We start from the raw sequence: 26,877 nt of genomic DNA, 5'->3' as shown, positions 1-26,877 counted from the left end.
AGCACAATTTGTAGTAAGTGAAGCTAGAAGCTAGAGCTAGAAGGATCAGTGAACATTTTCATTATTTTGCAAGATGCATATTCAATTTAGCTTCAGTATTTACCAGCATTGCTTCATAGTTACAGTCTACAAATCTTTCTGTATACCCATAATGCAGTTTATTTAAGAAGAATGCGTAGATGTTGTTTGACATCCCGTCTTTATTGCCTATTAACATTTTACCTGCCATTAACCAATTAAAAAGCTTTTTTTAGCTATTTTCTGGTAGGACAAGTCACTTTTCTGGTTTGAACTCTTTGAAGCTTTATGGTTTTATTGTTTAATACTCACCAGGATCTGCTGGTGCATCCGGTGCAGAAGATTGCCTTGAATGTCCACCGGGATATTTCTGTGAGCGAAGAGGCCTAACTGAGCCCTCTGGTCTGTGCTCTGAGGGCTATTACTGCCCTGGAGGACAGAACACATCCAGACCACCAGAGTATGTGTGTGGTGCAGGCCACTTCTGTGAAAGGGTAAGTAAAAAACCTTACGCACAACAGAATTTATTTATTTATTTGTTTATACAAAATACAGGGACACATTTTTTATTTGTATGTGATTCAAATATATTGTTTGCTTTTTGCTCAATTGAACATGCACATTTGAACAACTTTAAACATATTTATTTATAACATTAATGGCACCAGAATACAGGGACAAACCTTTTTTATGTATATTATTAAAATATTAATAATAATTCAAGAATAAAATTCACTTCTTAGGTCTTGTTTAACCTGAAAAATGAAATAATATTTCATTTATAAAATTATATACAGTACCTTTAAAAGTCAAAGAAGTTATACTAGATATGGTGTACAAATTCAAATTTATATATATATATATTTTTTTTTTTAAATATAACATTATAAAATATTCTCATCATTTTATTATTTAATGTTGTTAGATAATTATGTCTTTTATATGGGGTTTCTGTAGTATTTGAAGTCTTTTTCATGACTGAAATGTTACATTTTGAGTGACCCAAACTCTGTAAAAGTGTATTTTAACAAAATTGAAATGGCATGAATTTACTAAACTGACTTGTTAATTTAAAGGGATAGTTCACTCATCATATACTCACCCTCAAGTTGTTTCAAACCTGTATGAATTTCTTTCTTCTGCTGAACACAAAGGAAGATATTTTGAAGAATGTCAGTAACCAAACAGTTAACTGGTCCCATTGACTTCCATAGTAGGAAAAAAAATACTATGGAAGTCAATGGGACCAGTTAACTGTTTGGTTACTGACATTCTTCAAAATATCTTCCTTTGTGTTCAGCAGAAGAAAGAAATGCATACAGGTTTGAAACAACTTGAAGGTGAGTATATGATGACAGAATTTTCATTTTAAAGTGAACTATCCCTTTAAATCCTAATTTTTTTAATTAATTTAAATATCTTATAATGGCAGTGTGACTTTTACAAAACATACTCATGTTGTTCCCGCTCTAACAGGGCAGCATCATGGAGAGGCCATGTTTCCCAGGTAGCTTTCAGCCCAGTCTCGGCCAGCATGGATGTGAACTGTGCCCTGCCTGCTTTTTCTGCCCTGAGAACGGTACAAATAAAATTTCCTCAATAAATGAACAGATGAAATATATGCCTTTGCTTAAGGATGTATTTCTTGTACTAGGTATGACACACCCATTCCCATGTCAGCCAGGATTTTATTGTCCAATCGGAGCATCCAGTCAACATCCATGTCCTCCAGGGAGTTATGGGAACCGGTCTGGATTGGCCGAGTCTTCTGAATGCTCTCAATGTGACCCTGGGACCTATTGTATAGGCTCAGGTATGACGCATGAACAATGATTATTTTCCCCAGAGAACATGCTAATCCTGCTCTGTCTTATATGTGGAGCTGATATTTGTTTGTTTGTCCAGGGAATGTGTCACCAACTGGCCCTTGCAGTGCTGGATTCTTGTGTTTTGGAGGAGCCGTCACTCCCTCCCCAAATGATAATGAGACTGGAATACCATGTCCATCTGGATCATATTGTCCAGCCGGAAGTTTTGCTGCAATACCTTGTCCCAAGGGCACATTTAGGTACCAGTGTGACACATAATAGTACAAAACAAATGAAAAAATGAGAACATTTTACGTTATAAAATATTGTTTTTAAATCAATTTAAAAAATCTCATTCTATTAAATAAAATAAATTGTTTTACAGCAATCTGCATCAACTATCCAACATAAGTCAGTGCCAAAACTGCACACCCGGGTTTTATTGCTCAGAACCAAGCCTGACCTCAGTCAGTGGACCCTGCTTATCAGGTTTGAATACAACTCTACGGCAGACAGTTTTTAAGCCTTCACAGGACTTCTTGTAGATTCTTATTAATATGACATGTTGTATTCTCACAGGGTTTTACTGCAGTGAGGGATCTCCGACTCCAGCTCCTCTGTCAGCCGTTTATGGCGATATTTGTCCTCCCGGTCACTATTGTGAGATTGGTAGCGCTGTGCCAACTCCCTGTCCAGTGGGCAGCCAGCGCTCTGATAGTGGGGGAAAGGGCACAGATGATTGCATGCCTTGCCCTGGAGGTACTGTAATACTCTATTTTGGATATATACTGTCTGCTCTGTGACCTCAAGGTAATGCTCCATTGACTTTGTAGGGCTCCATTTCAGTGTAGTTACTACACTTTTTAGAAGAGGTGAAATACAAACGTGATTGTTGTCATTGGTCTTTTTATATCGCAGGTCAGTTTCAGGATCAGAGGGGGCAGAGCGAGTGTAAACCCTGTCCTCCTGGTTTCCACTGCATCAACCTCACAAGCGGCTCTACGGGGGTCAGCACTCCTTTGGTCTGTCCTGAAGGCTTTTACTGCCCCAATGAGACTCAGCCTGGAAACCCAGTTCCATGTCCCAAAGGCACATACAGTGATTCTCTAGGCCTCATTTCAGCAGGTGATGTATTCTCTATTGTACTGCAATAAGTGAGGAACATTAATAAATGCATTTTTCCATTTCTATCATGCTTATTTTATATATTTTTTGTATAATTGCAGAGCAGTGTCTGGTGTGCCCTATGGGATATTTCTGCGGTTCAGATGGTCTCTCCGAGCCCTCTGGGCCCTGTGCCCCTGGATTCCTCTGTTTTGTGCAAGCAACAGTTCCCAACCCCACTGACAACAGCACTGGCACTATGTGTCCACCGGGGGCATACTGCCTTCTGGGAATAAGAGCAGGTTTTTATCAATATTTTAAAGGGCACCTATTATGCCCCTTTTCACATGATATAAAATAGGTATCTGATGTCCCCAGAGTGTGTATGTGAAGTTTTAGCTCAAAAATACCCAACAGATACTTTTTTTTTACAGCATGTTTAAATTGTCACATTTTGGGGCTCAGAAAAACGCACCGTTTTAGTGTGTATCCCTTTAAATGCAAATTAGCAGCTCCTGCCGGCACAGTGGCAGGACAATCTCATCTCAAGGAATGATAATATAAAAACAGAAACTCTCAGTAGCGGTGTTCATTTTGACCCGGAGTCGGACAATAATGCCTACAGAGTCAGAGAATATTTGCTGTATGGAAATAGAACAGGTATAGTCTAGTTTAATTACGGTTTTAACTTATAACTTAATTAATTGTACATCACACAAAAGATGAAGCGTTAATTTTACTCCAGAGAATCAAGTAAGAGAGTAAGAGCTGAATAAACACAGTACAAGAAGTGCACGTTAAAGTCTTATCCATAAACTCTCTCTTTCTCCCTTTCATTATCAACATACACAGCGAAGTACACAAAACACTCATTACAACTAATAGTAAACAAATATATACAGACATTTTCAGTGGGTGCTTAATCAACTGGTAAACTTTATATCGGGGCGGGTCTATCCTAATATGGCAGTTTCAGTCAACAGTCGTAGGAGTGGCTTGTGCAAAAGTACGTCACATTGCCCTGAATCTGAGAACGGCTGGTTCTGAGACATTGCTTATGATTTATGGGGATTTTAAAAAAAGTACTGGGTAAGATTTTTATCATTATAGGGTGGTTGTGTACACACACTGCAGTGCCAACACACATTTATGTTCAAACGCCGTGTAAAAGTGAATTTTGCATAATAGGTGCCCTTTATATAAAAAGCTTTTATTTGTATATTTTAGTAATTTTGTTACGGGTTTTTGTCATTTTATTAATAGATTTGTTGTTTCTAAATATTTCTGTTTAACTTTACTATATATTTATTTCAGTTTTAGTCATTTATAGGGTGGTTGTGTACACACACTGCAGTGCCAACACACATTTATGTTCAAACGCCGTGTAAAAGTGAATTTTGCATAATAGGTGCCCTTTATATAAAAAGCTTTTATTTGTATATTTTAGTAATTTTGTTACGGGTTTTTGTCATTTTATTAATAGATTTGTTGTTTCTAAATATTTCTGTTAAACTTTACTATATATTTATTTCAGTTTTAGTCATTTTAGTATATTTTATTTCAGTTAGTTCCCAAAGCAACATTTCATTTTTCAAGTTTTTAATGTAATATTTATTTTGTTTTAATATTTTAGCTGTATTTAAATAAACAAAAACTAATTTGAACAGTTTTAGTAAAAAACCTGGGTGCACTCGTGCATTGCTAATGGATCTTAGTGGCATGATTTCAGATGTTAAAGATTTATTGTCCAGTACTGAGATGCACTGTATAATTAATATTTTCTATTACTCATGTTATGTAAAGTAAAGTGAGTCAGAAAATGGCTTTGAAAAGATAACTTATTAAAACGACTATGTATCTCTTTTCATTGCCGACCACAACTGGATAGAAAATGGAAGCTTTAGCTAAGTTCTGCCAGGAAGACTCAATCACTACGTCACTTATTACCTTCATCTCTATCCAATCACGTCTTTATACTTTCTGTATAAAAGATAGGTACTTACACGTTTGAATTCGCAGATGCCGACGCGACAACAACCTCCACCCTCCCCACCACCACCAGGATGGTCCTGTCCATACCTTCTAAGGGGGTCGGCTGCGCCCCTGCCTTCGTCTTCAGGCAGGAGATGCAGATCCGCTACCCTCGGATTACGAGCTATGGACGGGGCCTACGCCAAAGAACTTTACAATGCTTGCCGGGCTGTCAATAAATATATGCTTTGTTACATCACTTTATATCCTGAGTCTTTCTGGTAGAACTGGATCCACAGTGGAGTGGAAGTGAAGTGCTTTTGCTATTGGCTCATTATTGGCACAATAACAACATTGCTGTGGATGAGCTGTTTAGCTCTTTTACTAAAGGTTTTTCAATCTTTACAAACCCGAAGTCCCCTAAAAAGACTGTCAGCCAACCCAAGGAGCTAGCTTTCTTGCTAACACTTTATAATAACTTTCATTAAAAAACATTAACTTTATTACATTATATAATCAGATCATTGGTTCATTAAATTATCATGGTAATATAATTGGTCTCAAAGACAAAAGCTACATGCCCCTTTTTCCTCATTTTTTTTAATCATCATTTAAATTTTCACACACATAAAGGGTGTAAATATTTTTTTTTCTTTTTCTTTGCACCCTGATCTGATCGAGCGCAGTGATTCTATTATTTCTTTCAAACATTTGCTTCATTTATCCTTTGTGGAATTAGGGTATAGTTTTACAGAACCCTGATTTAAAACCATAACGATACAGTTAAAGCACTGATATTATGGCAGAATTTGGAGTTGAATGATGCAACCATGAGTCATATGTTATTTTTGTCTAATTCTATTGTACCGTGTAGGTGAATGTTCTGCAGGCTACTTCTGTGACTGGGGCTCCAGCAGTCCTGAGCAGAGTCTCTGTCCTGCCGGTTTCTACTGCCCCGCAGGCACACACAAGCCCCAGGCCTGCACTGCAGGCACTTTCAGCTTCGTCATGGGCAACAGCCACAGAGAAAACTGTGAGCCGTGTCCATTAGGCTTCTACTGTCCGGGTGCGTTGTTATTTCTATCTACAAGAAAATTAGTTTAAAACCATCTCTGTGCTTTTTTATAAATCAATTACAATAGATCCTATTGCATTACAATGCAGGGGAAGCAGTATCAGAGCCTCTTCCATGTCCACTGGGACATTTCTGCCCCATGGGCACATCACAGGGCACTCAGTTCCCCTGCCCTCCAGGAACAGTGCAGCCACAGTCTGGGACAGCCAGTATGGAGGATTGTCTGCCGTGTCCTGCAGGTCAGACTGAAAATACATGAAAATAACAAGACTTATTGCAGAAATTATACTTTTAGTCAGCAAGGATGCATGACATAGATCAAAAGTAACAGTAAATAAATGTATAGTGTTATAAAAGATTGTTTTTTTGTAAATAAATATTTTCAGTTTTCCCATATTAAACAGCACAACTGTAACATTTATAATTAGAAATGTTTCTTGGGCACTGTATCAGCATATTAGAATGATTTCTGAAGGATCATGTTACTCTGAAGACTGGGGTTATGGCTTTGACATCACAGGAATCAAATACATTAAAAAAAAATATTAACATAGAAAACATTTGTTTTGAAATGTAATTGTAATTTTAAATATTTTATTTATTATATATATATATTTGACTGTATTTTTGCTCAAATAAATACAGCCTTGGTAAGCATAAGAGACTTTCAAAATCTTTACGTCAGTCTTTTGAACAGTAGTGTACAATATGTGTGGGAAAAGGATCTAATCCATGTAATCTGTCTATCTAGGCATGTTTTGTGCTCGCCATGGCCTTTCAGAGCCTACAGGGCACTGCCAGGATGGATATCACTGCCCTTCGGGTGCCACAAGCCCCGATGGCACTGGAAACATGGTATATATCATCAGTTCTGTCTCTTAATAGAGACACTGTGTGTTTACAAAGGGTTAAATTCATTTAAAATGTGTGATTTGCAGATGGAACCTACAGGCAGCAACATGTGCCCGCCTGGCCATTATTGCCCGGCTGGTATCGGCTCTCCTCTCCCCTGCCCCGCCGGAACATTCTCCAGCTCCCCAGGGTTGAGTGGGGCAGAGCAGTGCCAGCCGTGTCCTCCTGGGTACTTCTGTGAGCAGACTGCTATGATCCATCCATCAGAAGCAACTCTCTGTGATGCTGGGTAATTATTTATATCTATGCTTTTCAGGAGCTAAAGACACCCACACACCCACACCCACTTGAGCTGAGCCAACCGGGTACACTCATGCATTGCTAATGGATCTTAGTGGCATGATTTCAGATGTTAAAGATTTATTGTCCATTACTGAGATGCACTGTAACTATAATTGATATTTTCTATTACGCAAATGTGACGTAAAGTGCAAATGAGTCAGAAAATGGCTTTGAAAAGTAAACTTATTAAAATGACTATGTGGATCCAGTTTCTATCCAGTTGTGGTTAATGAAAACAGATACAGTGGAGTGGCAGTGAAGTGCTTTTGCGATTGGCTCATTTCTATCAGTGGAGGAGGATTCTACAAACATTTGGCATCCAAAATCTGGCATATAATTATAAAATAATGATTTTCTTTTGAAATATAGTTTGTGACAGTCTTATTTGTCCCCTCACAGATATGTTTGTATGAACGGCAGTCGTAGTGCTCGACCAGTAGATGGACTACAGGGTTATGTTTGTCCGAGCGGACACAGTTGCCCCATCGGAGCTCCATTGGAAGTGCCATGTAAGCCTGGCACATATAGCAGTGCTCCTGGCACCGCCCACTGTCTCTCATGCCCAGCTGGCACTATGTGTCCTTCCCCTGGCACACAGGAGCCTTCTCCATGTCCCATGGGTGAGTCCAGCCCAGTGCTGAGATTATGATGGATAATGAGTAATTAATTACTCAAGTCTTTCCATTCTGCATTCTGAATAAAAGTATTAATTTCTTTAAAAAAAAAAAGAAACTTTTGAACGGTAGTGTACAGTATATGCTATTATGTTTGCTCATAGTCTGCTGTCTTTTCTGTGTTGCATCAGGTCATTTTTGCCCTGTTGGCACTGCTGCAGCTGTACCCTGCCCTGTGGGCACACTGGGACAGGTTACAAGGGCTCAGTCAGAGGCTGCCTGTGTGCCCTGCCCTACTGGCCTCTACTGCAGTTCACCTGGAACATCACAACCACAGGGTCTGATATCATCCCACACTTTGGTTTTGGTCAGTGACTGTATCATATGTACTAATTGTTGTTTTGTTTGTAGGCCAGTGCCAGCAGGGTTATTTCTGCCAAGGAGGGTCTCCAAATCCTGCACCTCTGAATACGACTGGCTACCTCCGGAATGGCCCCTGCCCACGTGGTCACTTTTGCCCCTCTGGGACCCTAATGCCTCTGCCCTGCCCAGCAGGCAGCATTCGTAACCTCACCGGTGTGTACAAATCGACACATTTATTTGAATATAATCTATAAAACATTTAGAGCCTCATGTTAAAGCAGTTCAAAGGGCAGTTATTATACGCATAGAAAAACCACTAAAGGAGCAGCATTTAGATGCAAATGAATAATTTAACAGGGTGAGCGCAACAGAGCATCAAAATAAATGAGCTAGCAAAAACAATAGGCTGTGTAGCTTAAAGCAAATGTGCACAAATAATATTGCAGAGATTCAACTTTAGTTGCTCTTATAAATGCACTCTAGCAATATACTGTACTTTTCAAATTATTCACATTCATCTAAATGTTGCCCTTCCCATATTCTTTAGAACCTTTTGCACATCAATATTTTATTTACTAATATACAGTGATTTGTGTTTATAATATAACTATTTTTTGACCTGCTCACAGGGGGTTACTCCATAGAAAGCTGTCTTCCTTGCCCAGCAGGGCATTATTGTGCCAGCGAGGGCCTGAATGCTCCAACTGGGCCCTGTGCTGCTGGCTTTTACTGCCCCATTGACTTCTCCTCCACCACCCCACACGCCTTCCTATGCCCTAAGGTCAGTTCGGCCTTCTTCACACCTTCTATCTATTTTCAATCTGAGCCTAGCAGCCTGACTGACAGGTTTTGCTTTCTCAGGGTCATTATTGTCCCTTGGGTTCACCCCTGGCCTTGCCATGCCCCACGGGACAGTACCAACCGAATCCAGGCTCGGATAACTGCATCCCCTGCCGTCCAGGCTATTACTGTGAGGAGGCAATTATTGGAGATCCCCGGCCATGCCCGCCACATTCCTACTGCCCTGCGGGTAACCCGTAACCCATGCTGCTGTAACTCTCTGTGGTGTCATTGGTACATTTACATTATCCGATTGTGCTTTTAATTGCAGCCACAATGGTTCCTCAGCCTTGTCCAAATGGCACATACACCCCACCTGAGGTCAGGGGTCTGCAGGAGGAGAGAGAGTGTTTGCCGTGTCCACCAGGAAAGTTCTGCAAGTACGTCTACAGATCATATATAAGGGTGTTTCATCAACTATTAGTAAATAAACTTAAAGGACACTTTACAATCTCTCACTAGTTTATTTTATCCACCAACAATTTGAGGTCGGTAAGATTTTATAGAATGTTTTTGGAAAAAAGTATCTTATGCTCATCAAAAAGCATTTATTCATTCAAAAATACAGTAAAAACAATAATATTGTGAAATATTGTTACACTTGAAAATAACTGTTTAAAAAAAATAAATTATTTCAATAATTTTTTTTGCCTTTATTATGATAGGATAGTATAGAGTGGACAGGAAGCGAGGTGGGAGAGAGAGGGGGGGCGGGATTGGGAAAGGTCTGCAAGCCAGAACTCGAACTCTGGTCGCCCGAAGCGCAACAGCGCTATATGTCGGCACGCTGCCCACGAGGCTATTGCCCCTATTAGGTTTTCTAAAATGTAAAATTACGAATTTCTAAAAACATATTTATCATTACAAGCAGAGTGGTTTTATGGCAAATTTTCGAACATGACTGAATGAATTCAGGGCGCACATTTTCATTACACAAAACGGTTTGCCTTTGCCATAAGTGAGTCTCTTTTGAATTTCACTAAACGAATGTGTGTGTGCAACTCAACCCAGCAACAGATACAGGAGCAAACAATCATTTAATTTAGACTGTTCTTTGCTCTTTGTTGATCATGCAACATCAGATCACAATTACAGTATTAAAATATTTATAGATTATTGTACTATATGCATAAATATAATGCTGTATGAAACTTTAATGTTAAATACAATGTGAAAAATCTACTGAGATGTTTGGAAATTTGAATCTGGAAATTTTGAAATTGAAAATGTGTAGGAAACCATGGTTTTAGTTTATGCGGCAGTCGTCTGTGAGGGGCTGCCACTTTAATTCGGTTTTGTTGTTTGTTTATTTTGTGAATTAAAGATATGTTGATAATTTGCTGGTTCACGCCTCCTTCGCTGAACTTAAACATTGTTATAGTGGTGCTGAATCCTGGGAAGAAGGAGGAATGCACTGTCAAAGAGCCCTCCACAGTGCCATCGTGTATGGGCTGAGCAGAGTCTGCCGCCATGGGGGCACATTAACACTCGCGCCACCGGCATCGCTCCGTTCTCACGGCTCTCTGCCCCACCCTGCTTGCCACTAATATATTTGAAAAATAATTTAAATTTATTCCTGTGATGGCAAAGCTGAATTTTCAGCAGCCATTACATTACAGTCTTCAGTGTCACATGATCCTTCAGAAATCATTCTAATATACAGATTTGGAGCTCAAGAAACATTTTTTATTATGAATGTTGAAAACAGACGTGATGCTTAATATGTTTGTGGAAACCATGATGCAATTTTTTCAGGATTCTTTGATGAATAGAAAGTTCATATAGTTCATATTTATATATAATATAAATATTTTGTAACATTATACATGTACTGTATGATCACTACAATATAATGTATCCTTGCAAACTATAAAAGGATTATTTTTTTTTTTTAAAGAATCTTACTGACCCCAAATTTTTTGAACGATTGTGTAATTTGTGGACATACATCCAATTTTTTCAGAATGTAATGAAAATTTGATGATTTTGATGGGTTTTTGTGTCTGATTATACCTCAGGGCTGGACAGGTCAAAGGTCTGTGTGCTGCTGGATTTGTGTGCATCTCTGGAAGTTCAGAGTTCACCCCTCAGGCGGCTTTTCTTCTCAACAGGGACCAGTGTGAGTGGGGAGCGCAGTGTGCTGGACCATGTCCCGCTGGTACGTTATTCAGCTTCCTCTAAACCCTTCCATGAATCCAATGAAGAGTCTTAAAACATGAATAAAGGGATTAAGAATCTTATTTGATTATAAATCTGAGATATTTAATCTGTAGGTGTTCAGAGTGTGTGTTTACTCCTGGTGTTGTTTATTTGGACAGGCTTTTATTGCCCTGAAGGTACTGAGGAACCTTTATCTTGTCCTGCCAACACTATAAGAGAAACCCCTGGAGCAAGTGCTGTACATAACTGTTTGCTTTGTCCTCCAAGACAATGGTGCTTAGAGGGTATGTCAGTTGCTAAATGCTATGTGTAAATACTGTATGTTTGATTACCTGACAGATGTCCATGTAGTGTATACTTAGTATATACTTATATAAAGTAGTTTTACATGTCTTGCTACATCCATTGGAATGAAAAAATAAGTATCCTTTTGCTTTCTGCCCTCTTATAGGTGATCCCATCCCACGCTTGTGTCCACCAGGCTATTACTGTGATGGCATAGCTGATTATGAGTCTGAGGGGCGGCCCGGGCCCAGACAATGTCCCCCGTTCACATACAGGCCCACATCTGGGGCAGGGAGCAAGGGAGACTGTCTCACCTGCCCACCTGGCACTTTTTGTAACTCCTCAGGTCTGACATACCATATATAACATACTATATATAATCGTATATTTATGTCCACTACCTTTCAAAAGTTTGGGGTCAGTAAGTTTGTTTTTTTAAAGACAATAATTTTATTCAGCAAGAACACATTAAATTGATTAAAATAAAGATTTATAATTACATTTACAGTTACATTATAGATTTCAATTTCAAATAAAAGCTGTTCTTTTGAACTTTCTATTCATTAAGGAATCTGAGCACCAAATAAGCATATTAGAATTATTTCTGAAGGATCATGTGGCACAGAAGACTGGAGAAATTGCTGCATAATATATTTCAAAATATTACACTTTTACTGTATTTTTATCAAATAAATTTAGCCTTGGTGAGCATAAGAAACTTATTAAAAAATTGCACTGATCCCAAAATGTATATAATATACCATATCTAATCATATATCCTTGTATAACCACTTCATTTCATGTTCAAAATGATTGTCTAGAGTATCTTTTTGTTCCTTTCATCAGTGAACTATATTAACTGTTTTCAGGGCTCACTGATTTCTCAAGCTTCCTTTGCCCACCGGGTCATTGGTGCAGTGGGACAGGTTTCCCAGTGTCCTGCCCTGCAGGCACTATGAGGGCACAGGCCGGGGCAGCTGCTGTCAGCCAGTGCGAGCTTTGCCCTCCTGGAACCTACTGCCCAGACCCTCGCACCACCGGCCAGTCTAATACAGCAGGCATCCCATGTCGAGCTTCTTATGAATGTCCTGCAGGTAGGTGCATCATTCATATTTACTAGTGTACTAAAAAGTTCATATATATATATAACTGTAAAGTATAGTAAAGTGATCCATCATACAGGCTCAGTGACAGAGATCCCTTGCAGAGCTGGTTCATACTGTAGACCCCAGACAGGAGAGCCCAGACCATGTCCTGCAGGATACTACTGTCCTGAAGGATCTCACACCTACAGCTCACCGAAGCAAGTGTAAGCACCAACCAATTAGGAATGTACGATATATCGGGACCATATCGGTTATGGTTATGAAATTGGATATGTAATTGTGATGCTCCTTTCCTCTATTTTTTACATTTTTATGTTTGCCGTCATATAATGCTAATTTAAAGTTCATCTTTAAAAACACTAGTAATTAAATGTAAACATGATTAAAACAAAATGATCTCCTTTTGCAGATGCACTTTTCCACATTACTGTCCAGCCCACAGCTCTGCTATGCTGTCCTGTCCGGACGGCTGGATGCCGCTGAACACCAGTGGACTGAGGAAGTCTCAGGAGAGCAGCTGTGTGATGTGTGGGGCCGGCACCTATCGGCCTCGCTGGTCCCCTCACCTCCAGTGCCTCCTCTGCCCTCCAGGACATCACTGCCCTCCGGGTCAGCACTGAAGAACTCCCAAATTACAATCAAATAGACTAACAAAAGCAGCACTGATTGATTATGTTAACTAATTTAATGATCTGTTTACTAGGCTCACACCATTATAGTGATCAATCCTGTCCAGTAGGGTACATTTGTCCACAAGGCAGCTCTGAGCCTGTTCCCTGCCCGCCTGGATCATATGGAAACCGCACTAGTGCAGAATCACTTGAGGAATGTCACAAATGCCCACCAGGCACCTTCAATCACTTGCACGCCCAGAGAGCCTGTTTCCCCTGTGGGAGTTCTTCCACTTCAGATGCAGGTCAGAATGTGTTGTAGAAAAGGATATTTTGTCAAGCCTTAGGGGACATTCACACTGAACATGTTTTTGCCTCAAAAACACAAGATGCAGGTTAGTGGAATAAAAAAAAAAATACTGATGCATCAAAATACATTTTATACTGAAATCGAAATTAGCCAAAAACCAAAACTGAAAAATGAAGTTAATTTAATAATCAAAACTTGAGTTGTATGTAAATATTTAAATTGCACATAAGGCAGTTTTTAAATAAACCTTTTAATGATATAATTATGTTTCTAATTCAGTTAATTGTTGAGATAGAAACATTTAAATGGTGTTTGTATGAAAAACTTTTTTTCATGACAGATTTATTCAAAAATACATTAAATAATGAAGACAACAGGTTAAGTAAAATATAATGAATATGTAATACAGTGCATCTACTTAGAAAAATGCTTCTCTCTAGAGTTCTAGCTGACTAAATGAATTAGAAATGAATTAACTGAATTAACTGAAAACAGCATAGACTAAATGAAAATCGATTAAAAACGAGAAATCAATATTGTCAAACCAGCCCAAGCAGATATGCTTACCTGCTGTAGCTAAAAACAATATCTAGAGACGTGTTTTTAAAAAGTTGAACTTCTTTTATGTCTGCACATGTTTACGTAAAAAAACAATGAAAAAGTAGCACAGTAGAAAGCAAAAACATGTTCTGGGTGAATGGCCCTTTATACTCTTAGTATAGAGACCATGGAATGTATTTATTTCGATTCTTTTCATAGGGGCGTCCTCATGTACCTGCATAGGCAAAAACCGTGCGTTTCAGCACTCGGATGGGTCATGCTTGTGTAAGACCGGTTTTGTCTTCTACAATCAATTGGACTTAAAAAGCTTCACTGCAGATAGTGAACTGGACTGTCAGCCTGAGGTAAGATGTGTACTTTAGCTCTATGTCTCTTTCATATAACTGTGTGATAAGACAGTAACGAGCTCTTCATTCTGTGAAGGTAAAGAAGCGCTGCTGGGCAGGTCAAGTGAGGCTGGCCTCTACGCTGGAATGTGTCGTCCCATCCACCTACTCCTGTAATGTTACATGTGGACCTCAGGGAGGGACTTTGGATGTAGGGATGGGCATGTAAGTTCACATACTGTGCTACACATACTGTTCCAATGAGGTCTTCTGTGTATTATTATGTTAACACTTTGATTTGACAATCATTTTAATGTTTATGCTAAATACTACATACACTACCATTCAAAAGTTTGAGGTCAGTAAAAAAAAAAATTCTTATAAAAGTAATACTTTTATTCAGCAAGGATGCATTAAAGTAATCAGAAATGATGGTAAAGACTTTTAGATTGTTATAAAATATTTCTATTTCAATTCTTTCTATTTATCAAAGAATGTCTCAGAGTTTCCACAAAAATAATAAGCACAACTCAAATCAAACCAAATCAGCCTATTAGAATGACTTCTGAAGGATCATGTGACACTGAAGACTGGAGTAATGCTGCTGAAAATTCAGCTTTGCCACCACAGGAATACATTTTACATAGATTTTTAGAATATATTAAAAAGAAAATAGGAGTTTTAATTTGTAATACTATTTCTTTTTACTGTATTTCTGATCAAATAAATGCTGCTTTGCTGAGCATAATAAAAATCTTACTGACCCCAAACTTTTGAACGGTATTGTACGATAATATTTTTAACAGTTGTATAAATTAACAATGTATTATGATAAAAAAAATAATGGTCAATAGTATATTTGCTAAATTATTTTGCATTCATTTTTAAATTCTGTAAAAAGTTGTTATTAGTTTATAATAACCTAATGCTATAATACCTAAGGTAATACCTAATGCATTAACTAATGTTAACGAACTGAACTTTATTGTAAGTGTATAATTTATAAGTTATTACTACACGGCTTTCTGTAATACTTGATTCTGATTGATACGTTCATATTTGACGATTGTCACTGATAACCAATATTATATGCAGTGCTAGTTGCATAAATAATAAATTCATTTTTAGATCAATATAAGCAGAATCATTTACAGGCACATTAGTGCAAAATAAATCCCTTCATGACAATACAAGACCACCCTGTCTGGGTTTATTTTGTGATAATGACCATCTAACTGCACATTATCCCTTACATAATGAGCTGACCCTCATTAAAACGTTATCATGAGAAGTTTATGATGTTTTTCTTCAGTTGTCACTGTGAGAGGTACGTGTCAGTGGAGGAGCTGTGTAACTCTTCATGCATGTCCACACTACCGGTGCTCTCTGCCAGGCTGGATACAGAGGGACAGCTGCTGTTGAGAATCAAAGCCACAGATGAAAGCAGAACCTGGAGCAGGGTGAGTTCTGGACTTTATCAGCTGTTTGTTTTAGAAAGAGGATTCATTATTAATATGTATCGGTTGTTATAGTGATAGAAGAGCCTGTGCTTAGTGATGTCAACTCATCCTCAGTATAACTTTGTTTCATTCCTCACTCAGAATATGATAGATGTACTAGGACCTGATGTTCACGTCAAGAACATTGGAAGGATCCACTTTGTCCAGTTTGCTCCCGAGGGAGTGTTTGGTTGGATTTTAAAAGACCCTGTGCTCATTGACTCTTTAATGTCAGGTAAGCTGACAGTGCTTTTGCTCACCACTGTGTTGATCTAACCTACAGACTCAAACATTTTGCCCAAGCATCTTTAAGTACAGGTCCAAACCAACACTTAATGATAAGCTTGTATGTCTTTCATCGAGATTGTCCAGATCATAAAACTTTAATGCTTGTTGTGGTATTTCCTTTCAGAACCAGTCGAAATTCTGGAGAGAGATTACAGGAGGAGAAGACATGCTGATCAGAATGAGGTTTCAGCGCCTCTTCCACGGATTCCAAATCCCATAGCATGTCTGTCCCCAAACGACATGCTCATCTTTCAGCTCACGATCAATCACATTGGTATGGCTTTGTTAAAAAGTGGTAACCTGTCATTTTTACCTTAAGGAGCTATTTCTACCTGATTTAACCCGTAAAAACAAAAAATTATGAATTTAAGTTGATTCAGCGATATTAAATCATGTTTTTGACTTCAACGAAACCATTTAAAGGTGTACTATGTAATATTGACAGCTACTTTAGTGGTTGAACTTGGAACTGCAGTCCAAATTTAAAATATTGGAGAGTTATTTCTTTCCCCTTCTCCTCAGACTCAACACTCACATGGGTTGCCAGATTGAGGACACAGAATAAAAATTTGCATTATTGATAATGGAAAGTGATGAGCCTTACAGTTTGCAATGTTTTTATTGGCGAGGCCCAGTCCCAGTTTGTTTGCTGGCTTCCATCGCTGTGTTTTCCGCCAACTGGCAACCCGGGGTGTCGAAATACTATTGGGTAAATTGCAGGGGGCGGGATCACACGGACCTAAACAAAAACAGACATTTCCACAAGGAACGCACATTTCAAAATAGAATAAATGGCTGTTACATTGTTTTTCAGAGAAACAAGTATTTGAACTTAGCATGTTTCCTAAATCTGTGCAAACATATTTATGGTATTTTATGCTTTAGTACAGTAAAACCTTTAAAGTCCAACTGAAATCAAAATTGACCCTATTTACTTTGTTAGCGCATATTACTAGTCTTGTGGTGAACAATTAATCCCTGCAAGTTAAAACACAGAAAAAAATTGTTTGCCGTCGTAATCTTTAATCAAAGTCTGAAAAGTTACTTCCGGTCTGGAATGGCGTCCCTTCTGATGACATAGGTTTGAGGACTTGGGTTGGGAAACCCTTAACCACTCCCCTCAAACCGTTAGTCTGCTATGAGTGAGAGATGGAGAGGAGGAGCGCTAGAGTAAAACCCTGCCCTCTGTTCAATATTCCGTTTCACTGGGAAATACGTCACAGCACTGGAGAAAAGTCGTTTGCAACTTCCGGTTCACGCGGACTTTAATTTAGATGTTCATTTCAAGTTACAATTTTTTTTCAGTGTACATGTATGCATGTTTCATGTCACCCTGTCAATTTAGACCGCCACCACAGTCACTTCCCAGTATACCAGAAGGACCACCTGTTCAGCAGTAACCCTGGCTGGGATTTTGGGTCCTTCAGACGTCTGCAGCATCTCGTCATACACACACAGCTAAATTCCAGCAGGTAAAAATAGATAGAAATATCACATTTAGCTTCAGGCCTGGCTTCATGCGGGGGCTTGGGGGGACTTAGCCCTCCTATGATGATCTGAACCCCTCCAACTAGGGGTGCAACGGATCAAAAAACTCACGGTTCGGATCGTTTCTCGGATCAGAGTCACGGATCGGATCATTTTTCGCATCAGCAAAAAAAAAAAATGTTTTTTGTTTATTAACACTTTTAAATTATTGAAATAAAATATATAAAATCAACTTAAAGTGCACAAGACATAATATCTTCTTTTTAACATAATTAATGAAAAACAACTTAAAGTGCAAAGGCATATCTCCTTCCTTTAAACATGGACCAGTGCTTGATGTGTTTCCACTGTCATATAGGGCTGTCAAAATTGCTCAAAAATGACGTTCGAATATTCCCTCAAAAAAAAAAAAAAAACACATATTCGAACTATTCGAACATCTGGTTGCGCATTTTGTCAATGACGCGCATTACGTCAATAACAGGACAAATTAATACAAAGAGACATAACTATAGGCTACTTGTATAGGTAGTTTATTTAAGTTTAAACATATGTGACAACGTATTACCTACACAAAAACAAGTAAATCAACTAATGGCCAAGACCGCAGACCTCTTTCTCTCTCTCGCCCTCACCCATGCTGCGTTCACACCAAACGCGGATAGAGCGTCTGGCGCGAGTGATTTCAATGTTAAGTCAATGTAAAGACGCGTTTACGCGCGTCTGGAGATCTTGCGGCGCGAATGAGGCGTCACGCTCTCTGCGGTTCATAACGGTTTAAATGAACAACAAATATAAGCAAATGTTGAGTGCTGATCAAGAGTTTTGTGCAAGCAATCCGCGGATCACGTGTGTGCCGAACCGAAGATATTGATCCGAACGGATCACGGTGATCAATGATGATCCGTTGCACCACTACCTCCAACCCACACCTGGAACGCAATTTAAACCGCAACGCGATCTAATCCAAATGCGATTTCAACCGAGGGGACACAACCCCCACCCCCCGGAACACGATTTCAACCGCAAGCCCCCCTGATAATTATAAAAGCCCCCCCACCCCCACCCCCCATCTGCATCTGATCTTCATGTGATTTGTCTTAATAGATTTGCACATGTGTTCATGGAGCCGGGAAAGTATGTGTTCCTGGATAACGCAGTGCCGGACTGGAGTCTGATAGTAGTCGTGAGTGAGCAGGGCTCTGAGTGTAACCCCACCACAGCCTCGTTCCAACCCACGACCCCCGCACAGCTAGTGCGACATGGGATTATCAAACAACACAGCTTAAACCTGCTTCCAGACTGGGGACTCATCACAGGTGAACCAAGAGGAGCTTATGATACATTTGAAATAGAAAGTTGCATTTTTCTTGCCAACAGGAATGTTTAACATACTGTGCTTGGTATTTCTCCATAGGGATCTTGTTTCTGCTGGTGTTGTTGGTAATAGTGTTGACAGCCTCTGCTCTTGTCTTGAGGCCTAATCGGTCCAACCTCATCGCTCGAGGGAGGCCAAAGCCTAAGTGGCGCAGCTTGGGTGAACCCAGTGTTCCTATTGAATATGTTTTTAATACAGACGGGTAAGTCAACTGATAATTGCTCAGGTTTCTTGGTGTTTGTTACAAGCATGTTCACTAGAACGTGCAAGAATACTAGGGATGCACCAATATTTCAATTCTGATAACGCTAAAATCTGTCGTTTGAAATGCTACATGTTAATTTACATTATGAAAATATATATTCATTTTGAGATTTGCAATAGATTACATTTAACATTCTTATCAAATTATTACTGTTATTAAAGATCAACATTAAAGGAGCTATATGTAAGAATTTTCACATATTAATCACTTTTTTATTGACAATGTTTGAACAGCTAGCTATGAAACTTAAAAAATGGTTCCCCTAGGAACATTTTCCTGTTGCATTCGCACCGCCAGTAGGAACTTTGAAGTGACATAAGCCCATGCTCGCTGTTGTGACTTTTATTTTGACGGCGCTCAGAACGCCAGAGCCTGAGCAAACAAACAGTGCCTGCATATTCTGTGTTCATTAGTTTACAATCTGTCTAACAGTCCTGTCTAATATGATATTAGATAGAACTGCTATACATAGAAAGCAGACAGTATACGAAAAGTTATTAGCGTATGTCGTGTGGTTGATGTCCAGTGTTGCTAGCTGAGCAGAAATACATGATCATGTTTAGCTTGGTCCCCTCAAAGTTGCGTTGGATTTTCTCCTCAGGTTAAGAGGCCCATCTATCACTGTTTTCCATGTTCGTAGAGTTAGTTTCTGGAGTAAATATATAGGCTATAATCTGTGTGTTTACATAGCTTTTTTAAAAATGGCAGGTGCTGGTGTTTTGCGTGCGTTCAGCCAATCCACGTACACTAACGTCACTAATAATTCCTATAGTGCTGGTTTAGACCCTACTCTGAAGGAGGAGCTAAATTAGTTCCTCCAAAAGAGTTCCTAGAACTTAAATCGTTCCTAGTTCCTGCTGTGCGAATGCTCCGACATCCGGGTACTTTTGCCAATAGCTCTAGGAACTATGAAAAGGTTCCTCCGGTGTGAAAGCCCCTGTTATGTATGGTAATGTCAATGTGTCAAGCAAAGAAAAGGAATTCATTGAAAACTATAGTCTCATATAGCCAGATCTATATACTCTATGCCTGGTCTCAAATATACTTTATAATCAAACTATCATAACAGTGTAATTTTACTTACCTCATCTGTCGACATGATGCCAGTGGATTACAGAGATGGTCCAAACATATCCACAATAAACAGATGCTTTCTTAACTGCTACTTTCTCACCACTGTCATTTTTGCAGTTTATTTTGTTATTGAGAGGAAAGCATGCAGCACATATTTACATATTCATCTAAACATTGCTCTCAGCAGCGTGGACAGCGTCTGGATGTTTGTTATATCACTGCAAAGGTTTCCAAATTCTTTTTACTTGAGTATTTACCATGAGTATTTCGGGGCATTGAATCACGGTCAAGTACACGAGTGCGAGCACGAGCAATAACTTAACTCACTTAATGCTAATAACAAGGGTTTCTGAATTCTACATAGTATCGCCCCTTTAAGTGAGTGTTAAATAATGGCAAATGTAATGTAAAAATGTAAGAAATTAACTTTGAATAAATATAAAATATTGACCAATATACACTGCTGTTTAGGGCCAGTAATTTTAATTTCTATTTTTCTATTATAAAAAATACAGTAAAACCAGTATATTATTAAAAAATGTATTATTATATTTTAATATATTTTATTATGTATTAATTTATTCCTGTGATTGTAAAGCAGAATTTTCAGCATCATTACTCCAGTCTTCAGTGTCACATGATCCTCCTGAAATCATTCTAAAATATTGATTTGCTGCTCAAGAAACATTTTTTTTTTTAGTATTACCAATGTTGAAAACTGCTAAATGTCTTATATCCGTGATGCATTAGCAGATCTCAAAATTAATATCCATTTTTCATAATGCACATTATGTTGTGATGCCTAAATCCACATGCAGCATTTAAAACGATCAATACCATACTGAGCACGTGGTGCAATTTTGAGTGTACTGTGTTGTGCTGTAGCTTGGACAGCTCTGAGCCTCTAGGTCTGAGAGAGGTGGGAGAGGGAGCAGAATCAGAGGAACTTTCTCTCTGCAAAGGAGGTAACAGACAATCATCTGAAATGTCTGACAGCTGACAAATATACAAACACTCTTCTGGTGAATTCTGTCAAATCACATATTGATCCAACATGTGAAGGTTTCAGAACTTCACTAATGGAGCTGGAGGAGTTCAATGTGAAAACGCTGTATGACAAGTTAGAGGATCAGAACTTACATCTGGCATCCCAGCTGGCAAAGCATCGCAAAGACACACAGGAGTTTTACAGGAACATGTGCCAGCAAATTGATGCTTTGAGGGTAAGACAGAAAACGAAAAGTCGACTGAAGATAAGAAATCCATTAAAATCGAAATAAAAAAAAATAACACAAGCAGTCTCTATAACTAATCAGCTTCTGCATCTTGAATTTAGGACACACTAGAAAATATGGAACCCTCAAAACTGAACCAGTTGAAAAAAATACTAGACAGTGAAGCTCTGATGAAAAGAGAAACTGCTCATGGTGAGACAGCAGTTTGCTTGAACTTGAACGCCTTACATGTGTTTCTGCATTCTTAACAGTCACAGGTCAGTGAAAGTATTTGTGTTTGCACCAGAGCCGTGGATGGGGCTGATGGAGGCCGTGCTGAGATCTTTGGAGGGAGTGATGTGCAGGATGAATGGGGAGGTCTGGCAGCAACAGGACAGCACAGCTATAAATAGCCACAGAGACATCCGAGAGAGTGAACTTCCCACCAGATACATTCAGGTTAATCATTTAAACCAATTAAAACAACACAGAGCCAATTTATAAGCTATGAATGTAAAAATGTATGATAAAAAAAAAAAAAAAAAACTGTAATGATTTTAGTGATATTAAAGGGATGGATGCCCCAAAAATGAAAATTCTGTAATTATCCTTGAGACAAATATCGTTCTTCAAAAATTATGCTCACAAATATTATGCTATTATCATTTTATGTTTTATCATAAAAGTGGTCCATTTAGCACTATTTTTGATTTGTGAACAAATCTTTCTTTCAGGCAGTGTTGTTTTAGTTAATTGAAATAAAGCTGGAATAAATTATAAATATTAGATGAAAAACGTTATAAATACTACAATAGTATATAAATAATACTAAAATAACATTGCTTTTGGGTTGTCTTTTTAAAAAAAAAAACAGTTCATTCAGTTTACATAACCAGTTTGAATGATTCATTCACAAATGATACACGAAATGGCTTACAGCTTTTGTGTCCCACAGAGGAAAGAAAGTCATACAGGTTTGGAACGACTCAAGAATAAGTAAATAGTGACAGAATGTTAATTTGTGGGTGAACTATCCCAATAAGTGTTTCGATATCATTTTACAGTTTTCACCCTCAGACATGCCTGAGTTTAAAGTGGGTGCTGATACAGAGGCAGCTTCCTCAGATCCAGGTTTGACCTTGTTAAAAACCAGTTTGCAACCTTTCACCCCAGGACTGCTGCTGTGCTAAAAGTACATGCTCTCGTCTGTCAGGTCAACAGCAGAGCACCATCCCCTGTGTGAGTGAAGAGGAACTGGCCAAGTTTGTGTCTCTGACGCCTCTCTCCAAAACACTGCAGGAGATAAAGGAATGTCTCCAGACGCTTGTCCAAACGCCCAGGACTGAGGACGGTCAGTACACATTTGTGCTTTTGGATTCAGTATTAAATCCTGCTCAGTGGGCTAAAATAGAAATGCACTTTGAATAGGCTGTTCATGTCAATGAGCTAAAGTAATTAATTATACTGATATATAACAAAAAAATACAAATATACTATTTTATACAAATATACATAAAAAAAATTATATATATATTAGTATATATCTTTTTTTGTATATATTGTATATTTTTGCATAACCAGTTTGCATATATATATATTGTATAATAAATTGTATCCCATCACAAATGTCTGTTTTGTGTGTATTGTAAGGTCTCCTGATCGTTTCAGGGTTTTGTAATGATCTACATCTGCTTTCTTCTCCTTCAGTAATTATCAGTCCAGCGGAGAGTGAACCATCGCATCTGATCCCTGTTGCCCTTGACAACCTTTCCCCCCAGCATTTCGCAGTCTTCCTGTTTGGCTGCCATGTTGCGCGTCTGTTGAGCAGAGCTTGTGACTTCCCCCCTGTCATGCTGCTGTTGGCCAGGACGGTGCCAGTCTCGCACTGTGATAACCTGCTGGCCTACTGCCATAAAGACTTCTATTATGACACAGCCAATCAAATTCTGTACATACTGGAGAAGAAGCTTCAAAATGCTGGCCAGTTCATCTCCATTCTCTTGCACTCTATGGCCTACATAACCTCAGGTAAGAGAGATTGCCCTATCCATTCATAAAGAGTCTACTCAAATATATCTAAAGCTTTTTTCACCTGTATTTAACAAGACAGGTCACTATTTAAGAAGACAGTCTGAAATCAAAAGCATACTGGACCGACACTACTGTTCAAAAGCTTTATTTGATCAAAAATACAGTAATATTGTGAGGTATTTAATTGAATGCATCCTTGGTGAATAAAAGTATTAGTTTCTTAAAAAAATGTAACACTTTATTTTACAGTGTCCTTGTTACACACATTACATGTAGTTACTGTTGTAATAACTATAAATTATGCATAATTACATGCGACTAGCCCTAAACCAAACCTAACTCTAACCCTATAGTAATTACATGTAGTTAACTGTTATTACTCAGTACTTAAATGTATAATTACACTGTAACACAGACACCTTAAAAATAAAGTATAACCAAAAAAATTACTGACCTCAAACTTTTGAACATTAGTGAAAAATGTATTAAAAAAAATACTAAGACACAAAATAAGACAATTAAATATTCACATATATATTATACATTCACATATGAACACATAAGTTAATTTACTTAATCAATTTAAGGCAATGGGTTTCCTCGCCTTTTTTAAGTTAAGTCAACTGATCAATTTTTACAGTGTAGAGAGATGTTATCACATTTCAGTGACATCAGCAATGATGTGAAAATTAAAAGCGGCAAAATTAAAAGTTAAAATCTTTTGCCATTTGAATTTTTACAGGTTCAAAATCTCTCGACTTCATAAATGCCTTCCACTTGGCCATATCGGCGTTAAGCATGCAGTTGTTTCATCACTCTTTCGCCGAAGACCAGAGGAAAGGAAAGGTAAGGCACCTGTTTGGAATATTTATATGAAATCCAGGAAGAGCTATAACAGACTTTTTCACTTGTTAGATGGTCAAGGAAAACACACCGGAGGCCTTTGGAACATTAGTAGAGAACTTCTTCAGTGTAAAAATACCTATTGAAACCCATTTTTCACAGCACCTGCTGGCAGAGAGGTTAGTATCAAATCTAAGGTGCATTTGACTTCAAGAACATATTAAAACATGAACATTAAGGAAATATTAACTCAGTTCCTCAATTGATTTTAGACTTCAAGTATATAAATACTTCAAGCTGGAACAGCTCCTGCAGGAACTAAAACCAACTCTGAAAGACAGACATGGAGATGGTGAGGGATTACTTGTTTTATGAGAACTCTTTACTGAATACATTCTTAGCCTAGCAAATATTAACATTTTTGGGTCTTTTGTGTATATTGTTGCAGGACAAGGGCAAACTGGCCTAAAGACTCAAGTCCCAGTGAGCGAATGCGCTTTTACATCTTATGTTTTATTTATTCTGAAGAGTGTACAACTATGGAAATGTCCCTTTTTCCTCTCCCTGTGCTTCAGGTGCTGTGTGTGGAGAGAGAAATAAACAGACTTAATGAAGTTCACCAGCAGCTCTCCTCTGAACTCCACAGGGCAATGCTCATAAGTAGCCCACCGGAAAGGAAAGAGTCCAAGTTTGACAAACCGCTACAGGTAACAGCCATTGGAGACCCCGATAACCCCCACAACGTGGGAGGGAGTGCCAAATGCATTTACATTGTAACATGTATTTCTCACTTCTGTCTGTCTCTCACACTCCCCATGCTTTCAGGAGCAACAGATAACGCTGGAGCTGCAGAAGTGTCCAGTGGATCAGAGGCTGAAGGAGATGAGAGACAGACTTTCTAAACTGAGTCCTAATGAAGACAGAGCAGATCACAGCAAAGTGCTCGCTCAGAAAGACAGCCAGACTCCCAGCAGACGTAAACCAGAGAAACAGACTCCTGCCGCAGGGAAGTCCAGCAACAAGAAAAAGCAGAGCAAGCACATGGACAAAGATGAGGAAAAGCGTGTGACTGCGTGAGGAGTAATGTTGGAAAAATTCCTAATATAACAAGTTACTGTACCAGCGACAATCACTTTGGACCTTTCAGAAGTGTGAGGTCGATAAGATTTTATTATAAATGTTTCTTATGCTCACCAAGGCTGCATTTATTTGATAATACAGTAAAAACAGTAATGCTGTTAAATATTAAAATTATAATATATTAGTGTCACATGATCCTTTAGAAATCATTCTAATATGATGATTTGCTGCTCAAGAAACATTTATACATTTATATTTCTGTCAGGACCACTATCGTCAAATACGATTGACAATTAGCATACAGTCAGGATTGGCGGTATGGTTCTGTTCTGGGAAAGAACTCCCTGCGCATTCATGCGGAGAGCAGCAATAACCGCCCTTTGGGTAAACAGAACAGAACCAACATGAATGCATTGCAGATATCATTAATTCAAAATTTTAATGTACAACATAATTAGAGAATTTTAGTCTGATTCAGGGGGAATCAGAATGCCAAATCCTGACTGACGAGAGGAGGAGCTGGGGATGGAGGAGGGTAATTGGCTCCTGAGAAACGCAATAGCTGTTGATAATACTGACGAGCTTATATATATATACAGTGATAGGCATCGTATTCCTATAGGTAGCCGTGGATCAGCTGAATAAACTGTATTTATTTAAAATTGAAATAATTTGTAACAATGAAAATGTCTTTTTGATCAATTGAATGCATCCTTGCTGAATAAAAGTATTCATTTCTTTAAAAAATATATCTTACTGACTTTACATAAGTTTAGGTGTTTTTAAATTGTTTATCTTCATTTTTGAACATGATTGTTAGCCCTAAATAAAATCTAAATCTAAATGAAACCCAAGTTGAAACCCAAGACTTGTTTCAATACATTTATGCTAAAAACGTTTCCCATTTCTTAAGAGTCGGCCCAAGAAACATGTAAAATGTTACTAATTAAACACACTCTCTTCTGAGCAGTAAATTATGTGACGTGCTTTATCTCTGCTTTTCCAGTCAGTAATCTAACAGTTCATGCGTGCTCATGCTCTGAGCCGGGCTAAACTCTATTCCTCTAGGGGAACAGACAGTGAACAGATTTGGAAGGGAAAGCAGTAGCTATCATCACGCTCTATCGGTGTTACACCTCTCTGTCCTTGAGCTGATACGCTCAAGAAACTTCCATTGGCTGTTTGCCGTCTGCCTTTATCACTTAGATTAAACAAACAGTGTATCCCACGTGGCATCCAGAGCAGACTTTCCACTTCACATACCTGTCAGCCTCAGTGTACTGCCGCTGAAGTAGATACAGTGATTACAAGGCCCTCATACATCTTACTATTCTCTCATTCAAACCTTATTTTGTAGATGTTTACATTTAT

At 38.5% G+C, this 26,877-nt stretch overlaps 2 protein-coding genes across 2 annotated transcripts; both read left to right on the top strand.

Moving 5' to 3' along the window:
- Window positions 1-492: 492 nt before the first annotated feature.
- On the top strand, window positions 493-16,121 carry LOC311090339 (uncharacterized protein; the record flags this gene model as incomplete). The annotated part of the gene is made up of 29 exons (XM_084125599.1): window positions 493-512; window positions 1,495-1,597; window positions 1,673-1,831; window positions 1,924-2,086; window positions 2,212-2,315; window positions 2,406-2,585; window positions 2,745-2,951; window positions 3,053-3,232; window positions 5,776-5,967; window positions 6,066-6,215; window positions 6,728-6,831; window positions 6,915-7,117; window positions 7,570-7,790; window positions 7,976-8,122; window positions 8,196-8,360; window positions 8,777-8,928; window positions 9,009-9,177; window positions 9,259-9,367; window positions 11,006-11,145; window positions 11,306-11,431; window positions 11,599-11,778; window positions 12,302-12,526; window positions 12,615-12,741; window positions 12,948-13,147; window positions 13,242-13,454; window positions 14,219-14,364; window positions 14,444-14,571; window positions 15,659-15,806; window positions 15,948-16,121. Exons 2-29 carry the CDS (start codon window positions 1,504-1,506, stop codon window positions 16,119-16,121), a joined length of 4,506 nt encoding a protein of 1,501 aa, XP_083981725.1. The 5' UTR covers window positions 493-512; window positions 1,495-1,503.
- Window positions 16,122-18,744: 2,623 nt separating this feature from the next.
- LOC311090338 (uncharacterized protein) lies at window positions 18,745-26,482 on the top strand (the record flags this gene model as incomplete). Its single annotated transcript, XM_084125598.1, has 15 exons — window positions 18,745-18,940; window positions 19,039-19,201; window positions 21,224-21,303; window positions 21,401-21,561; window positions 21,675-21,765; window positions 21,860-22,011; window positions 22,617-22,683; window positions 22,766-22,903; window positions 23,260-23,580; window positions 24,326-24,429; window positions 24,499-24,605; window positions 24,699-24,778; window positions 24,875-24,909; window positions 25,002-25,133; window positions 25,252-26,482. The coding sequence occupies 15 exons, from the start codon at window positions 18,745-18,747 to the stop codon at window positions 25,501-25,503; spliced, it is 2,079 nt and encodes a 692-aa protein (XP_083981724.1). The 3' UTR covers window positions 25,504-26,482.
- Window positions 26,483-26,877: the final 395 nt, after the last annotated feature.

This window comes from Abramis brama (genome assembly GCF_963993115.1).
Source record: "Abramis brama genome assembly, chromosome: 10".
NCBI lineage: Eukaryota > Metazoa > Chordata > Actinopteri > Cypriniformes > Leuciscidae > Abramis > Abramis brama.
The sequence above is the reverse complement of the archived record's forward strand: the minus strand, read 5'-3'. Positions and strand labels throughout refer to the sequence as shown.